A 15,687-nucleotide genomic window follows, 5' to 3' on the forward strand; every position below is an offset into this window, starting at 1 on the left:
CGTCCGTCGCCTCCTCGATTTCCCTCCCAACACCGCGCCCTCACACAGTCTCACGCTCCACTCACACACTCAAACCCGGCGAAGGTATTCTTCGAATGCCGCTGCGCTGATTTCCTTCCTCGTACGACCCCCTCCATTAAGACGCCGCCTGTATGGCCAAATCCTTGATTTTGGCAATGATTTCCCATAGAAGCCTGCAAAAATAAACTAAAGGGATGATTGTCAGATGATGTGCTGTTAGTTATCGGATGGAAGGCGCGTATTTTCAGAGAATTTCGTGAATGGAAAGGAACCGGCGGCGCTAGGTGAGCGGGCGCCGGCTGCGGGGTGCGGGGGGCAAGCCGGTACTGCCGCGCGCCGCCGCCGCGTCGCCGCCGGCCGCTGCCGGTCGCGCTCACGACTCCGCGCGAAACACTGCTCGTGAACCTAGTTGTGTCCACGGCGCTCTACAGATCGCACGCGCGGCTTCCCTTTGAACCGGCCGGCTCGCAAATAATGCAGTGTTTGACAAACTCAATCGGAGGTCTCGGAAGAAGTACCGTATTCAATTTACACTGTATAACCAATCGCATATTCTCAGTGAGTGTTACGCAGTGTGTAAGAAAAAAACTTTGTCGAAGATTCTGAAAAATCTTGTGTAAAATTGTGTAATCGCCGGCCGCTGCCGGATTGCATTTTGCACAAACTTTTTTGGTGAGTGTTACTTTTCATTTAATTGTTATTGCTTTGATTAGGTTGATGTAGTGATTTATGGGTGTTGGAAATCGTGAACAATATTAGTATTTGTGGGTAGTTATAAGTGAGTCAGGCCAAGGCGCCGGCCGGGTATGGCGGGGCGTTGCCGGTACATTGGCTAGTAAACCGTGGTGTAATAGATTTTTCCGCGAATCGCTAGCGCCTAAATTCTTCGCATTGTTGTCAGTGTGACGAGTGTTCGCTGATATTATTGATGATTTCCAAGACTTAACGACTTAGCGGGTACTTAGCAAATTTTTGCAAATTTTTTTTTCAACTTAAATGGTGTAGGGTAGGCTTAGGAACATTCATTCCAAGTGTCCAAAACCATTGATATTTCGCAATAACATTTTCGGTTATGAAACTAAAGTCGTGTCCTAATATTATGTATACCTACGTAGCCGGCACTTATGTGGGTGCAATTACTTAGATAGGTATTACTTGTTTACCTTTATGTTACACAATATTTTGAAAGCAACAATGTTTATAATGTTTCACCATTAATTTGTAATAAAATTAAATATTCCAAATTTATTAAAACCTATACATTGGTGTAATAAAAAATGTTCATTGAGACTTGTTAAGTATGCAAATGACAATTATAAATTTTATTTCAACCAATAGATCTATACTAAACGTAAGGCATAGGTATATTACCTACATACGAGCCGGATTTAGCCAGTGTCTTTGGGTAGGTCAGTATTGCTTAAATGTAATGTGAGAGATTAGTTACTACGTACATGAATGATTTAATAATTTACAAATTTATTACCGTATGAGATGAGCATTTTACTTAAAATTCTAGCGTAAAAAACTTTTGGACATTTGTAAAAAATGTTTTTTTCTCAGACTTTGTTTTATTGTTGAAAATTAACAAAATGAATAATTATTATATTTATTCCTGTGCAACTTTGGAGCTATAAAATTTTACTGAAAAAATTGCTTATCATCCCAAGAACAAACTTAGAAAATATTAATGTACCTTTTGTTGGTATAGCGATTATTAAGATGTTATTTTATTGTCGCATGCATATTGTGGTATGCATGAATTAAAATCACTTAAATGAGCGTGCCACAGTTATGAAGTTTAAAATTCTATCGCACCATTACTTTACGTAAAGTATGTTAATAACTTTGAAAAATATTTAATTTAATTTTATATAACGTATGTATAAATGTCGTTTTATTTATTTTTTTGCACTAATTAAATTTTGACAATGTTGCGTAGTTAAAAATTCTGCCGCCTTATTACGTAAACTATGTAACCATAGTGTCTTCATGCGATGATTCTGTGAAATTGTAAACAGCGGGAAAATCGCGCCAACGCCGTCTATTGGTAAACAATAATTTCGCCCCACTCATCGTTTGTAAACAAAAACAATTTAGCGGAAACTGTCTACCTGCGTGCCGCGCAAAAATTTCTCCGAACTGTAGTGATGCGCCAGGTAAATTTTTGAGTAAAAACCGTGGGTCAGGTACAGACTAATTGTTCTTAGACAAAAGTGGGATCCAGATCCAAGGCCAAAGTACTCTTTAAAACTGTTCGGTTTCGCATCCAGACTTCAGTCTGGTTTCGTACTCCGACGTGGACACTTCCCACTTTACGTGCACTTTGGAATCTCAGGAGTTGTTTGTAAATACAAAGGGTCAACAGCCCCCTTGTTTAAAACGATCTAGTCTTTTTTTACGTTGTGTAGTTTATTGGAGGTAGTGTACAATATAAAGATTAAAGTGGCTGGTGTATAGTTTTTAAATTAATATCTTCTTCATCATTACGAACAAAATAATAATTTTATTAGGTGGGTTTTTGGAACTTGGAATTATTTCATAAAAAAAATTTAAAACGTTTTTAAATTGCAATTTTTAATTTTTATTTCATAGATGAGTACCTGCTTGGGATTTTAAGTCTTGGCTTTGTTTTTTCAAGAGATAGAATTTAAGTTTATTTTTCTATTGTTGCAGACGGTGTGCGTTGATCCCATCGCGCGCATCGTCGTGTGATAAGAGGGCACTGTGATATCGACGAGTTCGTCTTAGCTTTAAAACTAGTTAGTCTTTAGTTATAAATACAAAAATGTCGCCGCCGCTTGATATATTTCAATTCGACATATGGGAAACTTTGGACGAGGAGTCCATGGAGTTGACACAGACATCTGAATTCTGGACCCAAGTACACTATGAAGCAGAGAGATTGGATTTAGTACCGCCCGCTGATTCGCAAGATGCGCAGGAGAGCGACGAGGATTGGAGGATCATAGAAGCACAGGAGGAGGTGCACAAAAAAGAAAACATAGTCCATCATGATTGCATGTGGGCGGGCTCCTGCATTGATTCTGTGCATCCAAGCAATACTTTCGTACCCACTGACTTGATGCCGCCAGCACCTGGACAAAGCCTGTTGCGACGAGACATGTCACCGGCTAGACCTGATACACCGCCTTCACTGGACGGAGACGAACCTCCGCAGTTCCGCCACGCCGTCGACGTGGCTGGCACAGCCCTACGTCTGCTCAGGGATTCCGCCGTCGTCGCCGCTGACCACTCGTATACTCTCGCTCGGCAACATTTCGACTACCTCGGCGTCCAGACACCATCAGATTCCTGCGAATCAGGTCAGTAAGACATTAAAAATACATCAAAAACATTATTAGTACGTCAGCAGTTTTATTTTTATTATTTCAAGTAACATCTTTTAAGTACTCATTTCTCCGTTGAATGGTTCTTGATCATTTTGATAAGAACCAAAACAGGATCAACATACGTTCACAATTGCCTCGTTAATTAAAATTTCGATATGATTGTTTAAGATCGTCGTGTCCCGGTGTTTTGTGTGTTTACTTAAAATTCATGTGATTGGTTGTCAGGGTCACATCGGCTTATTGGAAATTTTCTCATATACAACTGATCTGCTATGTACCAGTCTAATAAGGCTGATATTATCTTTTTCATTTTTCTATTTCTTATTGGAGGGTCGTCGTTGATGACGTCCGAATGGTTTACTTGCAAATGTTTCTTAAAGGATACACCCTAAAGTTTAAATGTGAAAAGTGAGCGTCAACTTTGACTTCTGATCGAAAGGCTGTTTAGCGAAGCCGCGCGGGTAAATGTTTCTTGAGTAGACAAAGTTTATCCGGGATGCCGGAGGGTGGCAGGACGCAGGCGTAGTACTGCGAGCGCGGGAAACTGCGAGTATCGACCGCCACGAGTCCCCCTCCGCGTCTAGACGCACCCGCTACTCATCTCTTCCGGAACCTTCGCCCATTGCGACCTTGAACACCCCAACCTTCCTTAATGTCAAATTGCGCAACCTTACCCGTCGACTTATTTCGCGGGATTGACACGCTCAATTAGAATACGGATTAACGTTGTTTACTGTACTTGGGTCACTGTGAAAGGTCTCGGGGTGACCTGGGTTTAGGACAGGACTAAGGTCGCCGGTACGTCGACCGAGACGTCCCGACCTTGACGCATCCTCCAACTGCGAATTGGCGCTTCCCCCGATTGTGGCAGGGTTAACATCCTCTTGTTCCATTAGTTTGATGTATGTTGTCTACCAAATTCGAATATGCTAGACCAGTTAGTAACTTTCTATTTGTTATTTAATCGGGGATTAGAAATTGATTTATTTGATTAAAGGTTAACCACACTTTCATTTCCAATATATTTAATTTAACTTGTCATAATCATAATTGTGTTTGTCTAAAGCTGACCTAATGTTACCATTTATTTGAACTAGAACATTACACAAATTGTCGTTGTACAATATACCTAGCATGTAGTACAATGTAATATTTATCGTTTTGCGCTTTAACTATCGTAGATAACAGTCGGAAAGGTCGCTTTGGCCGTATGTTAATACGGCTTGTTTACAAATCAACTTGTTGCGCAGATTTTGTTCTAATAAACAACTAGTCGGAAGTATAAAGTAATTGTGAATCATAAGTATTGCTTTCTGTGTTAAAAATAAAGCAGTACGCGGTTTACAGTTGTGTCTCGGCAGACTCGCCGCGTCTAGTCCGTTACTCGCATAAGAATGCAGCGAAATGAAATGGAATCTCATTGAAGTGGAGCTCGCCTGGCCTGCCAGACCGGTTTGGAGACGCGGTACTCCCATGTCTAGCCCGGTTGGATGACAATTTGATAGGCAGCACCTCAGTAAACGCGATTGAACGTTACTACGTTGTCATAAGGTGATTCTGCATGCCAGACGTTTAAAGGATGCAATTTTATCGTAATTGATGATAAATTTTATTGACTTTTTATTGTAAAGTTTTCGATTTTTATGTCGATGGTACTCGATTAAAAGATTCGAAACGGTCCGAGTCCCATCACTACTCGGCGAGCGCGGTAAAAATTAACGACGCATGTGCGGTTTTATCGTGCCGGTACGCCACGCAACAAACTGTACGGTCAAAGTTGTCACCATTTTCGCGCCAATTTTCTTTGCCGTGACTACCTGGATTGTAATTTTGTTTTATCGCAAAGATTCCTGCTGCGGCGGTCTGTTTACCTATAACTGTGTAGACGACGCGTTCTAGATAATAAATCATGTTTATTATCAAAATCTTCACCGTCGCAGTCGCATCCGAGATTCTTTGAATAACACGATTTTATGTCTTTTTTATGAAGGTGTAAACTTTGGTTATTTCACAACTTTTCAGCTTTATATTTACTTTGCACTATTTGGCGCCTGTAAATTTTAAGTAAACTGTATTTCAATGGTAAAACACGTTGAGAATTAAAATAAAACCCGAGGTGCATTAGACCTATTTTTGTTTGATAGACTGCGCGGCCATGATGAATGGTATTTTAAAATACTAGCAACTGGGGCGTTTCGCTGGACGAATTGAGTTTCTATAAGGCAATTTAGGGCGTTTAAGTCCGGTTCGTTCGGTCCTAAACACTCGGTATCAATCAGAGAGGCAAGGCTGTGTGCTACATTCCTAGGCCTTAACTATATTTGGATTGTACATAGTTAAATTTATTGGTTTACAATTCCATAATTAACATCACGTATAAAAATTTAATACACTACGTAGAAAATAAAAAAAAAGGCAACGGTAAACAATATTGTTAAGCCATTAAATAATATACCTAATAAGGGCTAAAAATCATACTGTTTATTGAGTTTCAAAAAGAGAACGATTTATATTTTTTAACAGCTTTTCGTCAGTTTGTCGTCAGCGCACGAAACTTTGGCTACAGAATCATGGCGCCTTTACTGAAATATCACCAGTATAATTAAGTAGTTAATTCCAATATTCATCTGTTAGTAACGAGTACCGTGGAATTTTATTTTAACACGCATTTAATTGGGTTACTATGCACGGTAAATGTTCAGGGCGCTTAGCTTAAACCAATTGCGGCACTTACTTTCTGTACTTGAAGCAATGACCTAAATATTGTACTGGTTTTGACTAGCCTACCTAGATTCTTACTAGCAACATGTGACAGGTAATACCTAGAGGCTTATTATGTTATCACACGAATGGACGCGATCGCTTTACTAAAAGTGAAATTATCAAGCCGCTGACGCGGTCACCTGACCAAGTCAGATCATAAAATGTTACTTTTTTAATGCCGCATAACTCAAATTCGCTACTTTATACAGTCATTCGCCACGCGTATGTATGTTTCAACATTAGATTTATAATAATAATGTATAGTGTAAACGACCTTGGTGTTATCAAGAATATGCATTCAAGACATTTAAAGTCACGTGTATGCAATACAACTTACTATGCCGTCTTTTGTGCGCTCTTTTATCTTTATGCGTATTTTATCTGTTTGTATGTACCTACTGCGTTTTTTGAATAATCTACAGTATTTGACAACGTACGCTATGCGGACGACCGCACCGTGTAGTTATAGAAGAGGTGTATTCTCAAAGGTACTCGTACTTATTATTGTTATCTATCATAGCAATTGAAATGTCAATTTAAGAATGACACGGTCACAAAGCGCCATATTGGCCTCTACGCGGCCTTCGCGACTTATCAATGCCGATAAGTCGGCAATGTGACACCCTAACATAAATTTGTATTATCAAAGAAAAAAGCCTCAACCAACTGATAATTTAGACGGCAACTAGATAATACCGAAATTGCTCCTTGATCTCTACTGTCAACCCCGTGATGATAATTTTGGCCGATTTTTCCATTGCGCACTTTGCATAAATTAATTACTTACGTGATGAACATTTAAATGTGTTTTATTACGGCAATAAAATATCAGTGTAACATCTGGATCAATATGCCGAAATTTGGCCGAAAATGGGCGTGGTGATAAGGTTAAAAATTTAATTAATTTGCACTACGGAATAAATAGCTTATCGTTTTAATTAATTGGCAGTCTGGTCAGAAATCGTTTTCTAAATTCTTATAATAGTCTAATTCGAAATTCAACTTGACAAAGTTAACTAACTTATTACGCCGTATATTTATAAATATTCCAATGTATAGTGCTTCTTATGTGGTCTGTGATGCATCTAGTATATGAGTGTGGGTTTTTGACTCTTCCGCTTAATAATCGCGAATTGGCCAATCAAATGTTTTTTCACAAGTAGCTGTGCCCATGAACTTCCGCATGAACTTCGCCAAGGCCGACGGATGGTGCCGATCGATCCGCCAAGATACCCATACTTAGGCCTACCATAAAATTCGTTAAACGCGGACATTTTATACGAGTGAACGAAAATCAAAATAACACTGTGATTCACGATAATTTTGCTTCCAATACCAATACCTAGGTACATTGGTCGAACGAGTGATCGATCCAAGGATTTTAGAATTCTAAGTTTAAACTTGTTTAAAAATTTCATATCACTATCAATTACGATTTTACGTAATTGATTAGAGCTTAAATATAATTTTCCAAAGTACTAGTCGCTAAGTCCCGAATTAATAGAAAAATACAGAATCTTAATGTTTGTCATTTAAAATTCTAAGAAATCCTGACTTAGAAAACTCACGTGTGGTCTAACTCGAATCATACATTATACACGACTATTTTAGTCTGCCGGCAATCTTGAGTGGTACAGGCCAGATGACCGACTTTTCGCGATTGCGTAACACATTCGAAATAACCACGGCCTACACAGAATAACCCCCTTTAATAAATTTTCACAGTAACACATAGTGCAAGTTGTGCCCTACACTAATTTGTATCTTACACGTTAGAAAAAAACTCTCGATTTCAAAATTTTTAAATTAGAATACCATATAATAATATAAAAGAATTAACATTTATTGGACAAAAGGAAGCAAGCACACAAGCGATAATAATGAATCAAAAAACTTAATTAGTAAGTGTATAAGGCTGAACGGTTTCCGTTTAAGGCTTCGTGGGATAATGAGAAATTTAATGATAAAAATTATAAGACAGTAACTTCTTACCGCTTGGCCTGTATTCAGCTTAATTAGCATCGTACGTATTATGTATAGTTCTACAGGGCGCTGTAACAAATAAAAAGAGAAAACAACCTATGACATTCATTACTTAAATATATAGGTTATCTTTAAATTTCTGATAATTTCAAAAGTCCCCATAGATATCTTTTATCTGATATATTGAGCACGCAATAACTTCCGTTCGTTATTTAAAATAGATAAATGAGGCCCTTCAAACAGGTTCTCAACTTTTTGGAATTCAGTTGCCACTCGTGTTTTTTTAAAGTACTGGCTGTATAAAGATGGCGTGCGCCGCGTGCGCGTCACGATAATTTTTAATTATCGCGCTCAAATGCCAGTGAACTTGGCCTCACAGCCATGGCCAGCGGAGCATGCGCGGCCCCCGTCTTAACAGGTCACACTTGACGACACTACACACATTGCCTTTTTGAACGCCTCCCGCTTCTATTTGTCACCTGTTTCATATTACCTAGCAGTCTTGTGTTGACGACGAAAAAATGTTAATATTTAAAATATTACAACCTACTATTTATAGATGGGGATTTTTTATTTCATTACAAATGCCTGACGAAGAATTTGTACCTGATACTCTCACTGGCAGGTGTCATTGGGTACTCAAGTGTGCGAATCTATGACTCATTGAATTTCTCACGGTGAGGTATAGACTACCTAGAAGTAATGAGTAATCGAGTCTGGAGTTTCCGAAGATACGATTTCATATTCAAAAGACTTCATCTATTCTGTCTAATAAGTCATATTATCTATGGTTACGATAAATGTGATTACAAATTTTCAATTAGAAGTATTTGTGTTTTTAAGTTTCAACTCTTTCAATAATATTTTAAGTGGAAATAAAACCAAAAGTCCGGGCAGACAGTCAAAAAGGACTTTAAAAGCTTGCATTTTTCCGCTTCCAAGGACGGTCTTCACTGAACAATAAAAAGCGGATTATCTCTGGTATCTTTTAAAATTGGAACGGCGGCGCATCTGAGAGTCGCGCCTAGAGTGATGAAGATATAATAGATATGCACTAGACCGGAGCCCGGCGGCGGCGCACCGCGACAATGCCGAGCCGTATCTTTTACACACGGGCTGAAACAAATACGTCGAGTGACCGTTAATCGCGGCGGGCGCCAGAGAGAAAATCGTCACGTCTCATGTGGAAATCGACTCCGTCGGCCCAACGCAATAGGTGTACGCCAACTCGACTCGCCCACAGCAGACACCACGCCGCGACGTCGCATGTTTGGCGATGGGCGTTGTCGCGCAAATCCTACCCGATACGTACCGAATTAGATCGACGCGCAACTGCGATAACCGACCGCGTAACTATGCGGAAATCAAATAAAAAGATTGCGTGGGTGTGTAAATTTATCGTCGCTCAGGTCGATAATGTGTCTGCAACGCAATTTCTTTACTAAACTGCGCACTTTCAGAAAGAACCTATTTCGCGAACGTCCCTGACTCTGATCGTTTAGTAATCAGCGAACAGCTGCCCACTTAACTTGCTTCTATTAGAATTTTATTTATTAGCCTGTAAGTTAAAATATACAGGTAAGGTACCATAAAAGCTTAAATACTAGAAACAAAAACTAGGTTTAAATAATATGAGTAGCTTCTATTTCCAATCTCTATTAGACGTAATCGATGATTTTCCACTTTATTAGTACCGCTTTATTGCAGGTATCGGACATAGCATAGTCGGTAACCTTTAATCACAATGAACCGCTGACATAATTATTTGTTGGCGTAACCGGATAGTGTGGTCGCACGTATTCCGCGAAACATGCGCTACGACGTAAACACGACGACGCTGACAAAGGCCATATCCGTGGCATTATACACGAGCAATGCGATCGCAAACACGACGCCACCTACCTAACTCATTCATAGAAATGAACCGTCGACTTAGCGCCGCAAACGTCTCCCGTCGCTAGCTGCGCCGCACCGCCGTATTGCATTCCTTGCAGAAGCGAATGGAATTCAGGCCGCGTTTCCGCAGCACGACTCACGTTACATAAAAACAGTAATCAATCTGACTAGGTGTATTACTAGCTGAACCTGCTCATTTGGGAACCCTACGCCCTATGGCTTTGGCTCCAGATAAAGCAGGAATATTATAACTGGGAGGCGCCCGTGTTGAGGTAGTCACGGTTGACGCCATGCAACTCCGTACGTCTCCCACAAATTGGGCTTAGCAACAGCCGTACCTGGACCGATAGCGACAGTTCTGCATAGCAGCGAGCGGCCGTATACCAGTTCGACAAGCATTAGGTAACAGATTGGCATATCAATTTCGCTGGGAAATGTGTTAAAGTCGGGCGTTATCGTAGCGGCGTAGCGTGACAGCTCATTCCGAGTTGTGCTTTGTTAAATGGTAGTGGCTGGGGCCGGAAGCCGTCCACCGGTTGATAATCCCGAGTCCATTGAGTGCGGACGCTGCGGCAGCTCAGCACGCACGCGCGCTCGTTTTGGCGCGAATGGCGCGCCGTGACGTCAGGCGTCTGGATCGATGGCGGCAGACGCTGCGGTAGTACGGCGGGGTCGACGCCCGACCCCCCACCGTGCACCACCTCACCCCTTCCCATCCACCTGACTACTGCAGTCGCATCCCGCATCGGCTAGATCTAGACCCATACTTATGTATAGAATAGTCGCGTCTCTGACAATCACTACGCCCGCTTTTTATGGCGATGCGGATGTAATGAACGTAATCACAATGAATAAAGCACCATTTAAACAAAAAGCGCTCCTAGTTTTATTTTATTTGTGCTGAAAAATTTTGACATGATTAAGTTCGTAATCTATAAGACCACGAAGTCAAATATCAAAATGGTCACATAATTCTAACCATCATTTCCATTGTTGCAGAGGAAGAAATAGACGTGGTCTCCTTGGGTACATCGTCGCAGCAACCACTGGCGTCCACTTCTCACGTGCGCACTGATAGCTTGCCGCGCACGCCCTCTGCCCAGGAGCGCCAGCAAATACAGCGTACTGTAGCCGCCTCGATGACTCCGCGTCCAGCTGCTAGAAAACGCCTCGTTCCGCCATCAACGGTAACCTCTGTTCCTCGCAGGAGGGCCCGCGGGCCCGGCCGCCGCGGTCGCCGCTCCAACACTGACACCGACTCTGAGGCCGAGTCTCCAGAGATCGAACGCCGCTCAATACACAACGACATGGAACGCTTACGACGGATAGGCCTCAAAAATCTCTTTGATGAACTTAAAAAGCAGATACCCGCGACAAGAGATAAAGATCGTGCGCCCAAAGTTGTGATCCTCCGCGAAGCGGCCGCGTTGTGCCGCAAGCTCAGAGACGAGGACGTGGAACGGGAGTATCTCAAGAAACAGCAGGCCAAGCTGGTCACCAAGCTAAAGAAGCTGCGTATGGCACTTTCTACGCGCTATCATCGAGCATATTGAGCGCTCGGATCTGCATGATTGGAGTTCGCTTTGTGAAACTTCTGCGTCCGCTCGACAAACTGGTAACTTTCAATGCAAATTTTCCCAGCGCGTCAAAATGGACATTTAATCCTTTGTGCTCTCAATGCGGTGACGAAGAACAACCTTATTGTTTAACTAGTTCCTCGTGGCCGTGTTCGCACATGCAGTTTCTACAAGCGGTTAGGCAGGAATTTTAATTTTTAAAATTTTAAAAGTCAGCTTTTACGGCTTACTCTGCTTCTGTGGGAATGTAAAGAGAGTACAGAGTTGTAAAGCAATATGTCGGTTTGTTTTGCTCAAACAATATTTTGCAGTGCCAAAGTGAGCCATAAAACTGTTTTAACGATAAAAATCCTTGGTCTTCAGTAAAATATCTTAATAGTTACAGACTGCTTCGTGAACTAGTAGACTGGTTATACCTCTAAAAAGTTTTTGAATTATGATTAAAGTATTCATAGTTGACATAGCGCATAACAGATTTACTCCCCGTTGATGGAGACGGAAACAATATGAATTTGTTACACATTATTTCTTATGGCATTGAAGAAATTTTACTGAACCTTCAAAAAAGAAACACCGATGAATCGAGTTGTGTACTGCAGAGTCATGTCACATGCACCTTTTGATTCGCAAGTTTGTCAAAGCTGTAAATATAAGATGGGGAGTGAAGGTAGTCCTGAATTTATTAGTTAGGCAGAGGTGGCTGTTGTTGGCTTTAAGAAACGTTTTGGAGTGTTGGCCCCTATATATGTTTTCGGCCCGGTTCGTTGGATTTTCTAATTCGTCCCGTTTTGCGTGCGTATTCACGCAGAAACGGGAAAAGTGATAAATATTGTTTTAACTTGATATTATTATAAGTTTAAACTACATTTATAGGTAAGTTAGCTTACGGTTTTGTAGTGTTTTGTTATTTTGTAAAATTTAACACCTTTTAATGTTTTTCTTTTTGTTTACATTTAGTCGCAATTAACTCCCAGTTTTACTATTTTACAATAAAATTTGTAATTTTTCACCGCATTGGACCAGTTTTTAAAGCGATTAATTTATTCATATGTATGTACAGATATAGCACCAACACAGCTTTGTACGTGAAAGATGTTTCACTTAAAATTATGATTAATAAATTGTGTAATTTTATCATGTACGTTTTGCCATGTACTTCAGAGTGCGCGAGCAATGTAAGTAGCAACAATTCGCTTTTCTAAAACCAATTTTTATTTTTGACCACTTGCTATCGCTCGCGCATTTTAAAAGACAGGTTACTTGCACTTACATATTTGTATGTATGACTATCACTTAATATTATATGTATATCATATAACATCGCTTAGTGTAATCTGAAATTTAATTTATTCGCCATTTTTGGGAATAAAATGAACGCAATTTATCATTTAATGTTAATATACGTTACACGCATATTTATGTCCAATTGACGTACTAAATACAGTGAATAGATATTATAATCTCAGTGACTAAAATACATGTGTTATTAAAAAATAGACTGTGTATTTTGATAATAACATCAAAATCTATACAATCAAAATAGTCTTACGGTGTAGTAACATGAAAAATAACCACGACATAGTTCCTTATAGTACCTACTAATAGTAAATTTTGCATTTTCTTTATTAAATAATATTGCAGTAAGTAAGTAATGTATTCGCGATGATGATTAAAATTCAATAAAGCCTGACCAAAATGAACGCGACCGTGTTGGATTGTTTTTAAAAAAAACGTAAAAGTCATTCAATCTCCGCCTCAAATGATCAATGCAATTTTTATAAATTTTTTCATTATGTATTTCAGGTCTTAAGATAGAGGTTGATGTTTTATCAAGCACATGGTCAGCAGTTACGTTTGAGGGCTTTAATTGTGTGCGGAATGTGCCTTGCTATGTACATATACATATAGATAATTAGGTTTATACTCGAATTAGTTGCAAGAAATATTTTTTGTGAGAAATATTATGTAGGATTATAGCGTTGTTCTGTAGGTAGCGGTACACGAGGAGTTATAGATATCGTGTTAAAGGTTCGCAGTTTATCTTCCACTAGCTGTAATATGTACATAATAGAAATAGAGCATAGATGTACGTCAACTTTTTATAAACAAGTTTTTTTTCTAGTAATTGTTTAGTTTTCTTAAATGGAGAGTATCGAATTCTCGAATGTTGTACCTGCATTTAATTTTTTTTTTGTTAATCTTATCTTGACATAAATAATAAAGATAATACATGACGATTTAGTTGTCCAAAAGTGAAATCGGTTTCTTATTGTGGTGATATTATACAGTGTTAAAAATTTAATAGATTTCACATAAGAAAAAGTCAGTAGTTAAAAGTATATTGATAAGGATTGACAGCTTTATGATTGGTAGACAGACAAGGTGTTGGAAAAAATATAAAAATTACAGCACATTATATTGTGACAAGGCACATTTCCACCATTGCCAAATGGAAAAAAAGCAACTTGGTTTGTAAATTTTATACATAAGGTTGGGATGATTAAGTCATTTATAGTTTAATTTTACTTTTTCTTTGTATAGTATCCGTTAATTGTAAGGGAAGATCTAACCGCCGCCTGTGGTGTGGGACCATTCGAAGGATGTCTATGTTTTTTTCTTGAGTTCGATTGGTTGTTTTTGGTGGTTTGCTGAGGGTTGGGGGTCCGCGTGTGTCTCGATTAAATCGCACGGGGACGCCCTGGGCTGCGGCGGCGGTGGCCCGCGCGCCGCTACAGAGAATGTAGGGCGCAACATAGATTCCGCCTAATATTAATATTGCCCTCTGCGATCTTTGAAGCGGCGTTCTTTAAGGACATGTGTACTTACCACGTCTATTTTTTGGATACTATTGTAATGAGGAGAAAAGTTTTTGGTTTTTGTTCCTTAATTAATTATGTGTATCGAAAACATTAAGATTAATGATTAAATATAAATAAACGAAGTTGTTTCTAGGCAGAATTTTGGCTAATTGATTGTGATTTTTATACTTTCGGTGTAATTCGGGGGTTGGCTAATTAATTAGAGTCTGAAACTGTGATTGTGTACCTGCGGGGTACGCATTTAGAAATGTATCCAAATATCTGCCTGGAGCTACTAAAAAAAATGATATTTTTTTAAATTTATATCACCCTGTCCCGGTATTCCTGCTTCGGCATTCCTTCAATCCTATGAACTTAAGAAAATAAAAAAAATGTAATTCTTATAGGATTTCAAATATATTTCACACAATAAAAAATATATACCTATACTCGCATATAGAATAGAATAAGCTTTATTGCACACAAAATAAAAACAGTGACAATATAAAACAGTCAAAGGTACAATCGGCGGCTTCATCGCTAGACAGCGATCTCCTCCAGGCAACCTTACAAATTACTACGCATATACCACGAACTAAACACACGACACAGTATAATAACTAGAAAACACTTGCACATGAATATAGCTTGCAAAAAAATAAAACGTAAAAAATAATATTTTGTAAGTATGAACAAAAAATAAGTCGTTTTTTTTCTAACTGAAAGGACAAAAACTTCGAAAGCAGACTACAATTTTAGTGGGCACGTATATTATACTGTGAGGAGTGACATAAATACCAAACTATAAAATACACGAAGACGAATGGCGAAGTATTATATGTGCAAGTGATCCATTTCATCTACATACATACGACATCATCAAGGAGGGTGATGAAGAAAATAGGTTTACGTATGCTCCTAATAAGTAAGTATCTAAAGCATTTCGTAACGTAAGTATTCAATAAAAAATCCCGTACAAGTAAGAATTCATTAACGCACAGTATTTATGGAAGACGAGTATCTGTTATGATGGATATTTTTAACTAAGTAAAACTTCTAATTAATATATACATATAAATAACGCAAATACTCATAGTCCAAATTAATTACAACTCAAACTCACGAGGGAAATAAATGTAGTCCATACAACGGATGTTTGCTCGGGAATCGAACCCGGAACCTCAGCGTGGCAGATAAATTATATTACATTGACTTGGAGGGTTGTGATATTCCGACACATATCAAAACAAAAACATTCGTTGTTTAATACATTGACTGATTTTTTAGATTCACATT

General features: G+C 39.1%; 1 protein-coding gene across 1 annotated transcript; it reads left to right on the top strand.

Moving 5' to 3' along the window:
* Positions 1–381: 381 nt before the first annotated feature.
* Positions 382–14,649, top strand: LOC113234104 (myc protein). The gene is made up of 3 exons (XM_026469355.1): positions 382–693; positions 2,698–3,347; positions 11,016–14,649. The coding sequence occupies exons 2-3, from the start codon at positions 2,810–2,812 to the stop codon at positions 11,567–11,569; spliced, it is 1,092 nt and encodes a 363-aa protein (XP_026325140.1). The 5' UTR covers positions 382–693; positions 2,698–2,809; the 3' UTR covers positions 11,570–14,649.
* The last annotated feature ends 1,038 nt before the right edge of the window (positions 14,650–15,687 follow it).

The sequence above is a fragment of the Hyposmocoma kahamanoa genome, unplaced genomic scaffold, assembly GCF_003589595.1.
Source record: "Hyposmocoma kahamanoa isolate Upper Pololo Valley unplaced genomic scaffold, ASM358959v1 81, whole genome shotgun sequence".
NCBI lineage: Eukaryota > Metazoa > Arthropoda > Insecta > Lepidoptera > Cosmopterigidae > Hyposmocoma > Hyposmocoma kahamanoa.

Excerpts from the sequence above, each read along its gene's own strand:
- LOC113234104 (XM_026469355.1), top strand. The coding sequence starts at position 2,810 with ATGTCGCCGCCGCTTGATATATTTCAATTCGACATATGGGAAACTTTG. Across the intron at positions 3,348-11,015 it reads ATCAGATTCCTGCGAATCAG|AGGAAGAAATAGACGTGGTC; the intron begins GTCAGTAAGACA and ends CCATTGTTGCAG.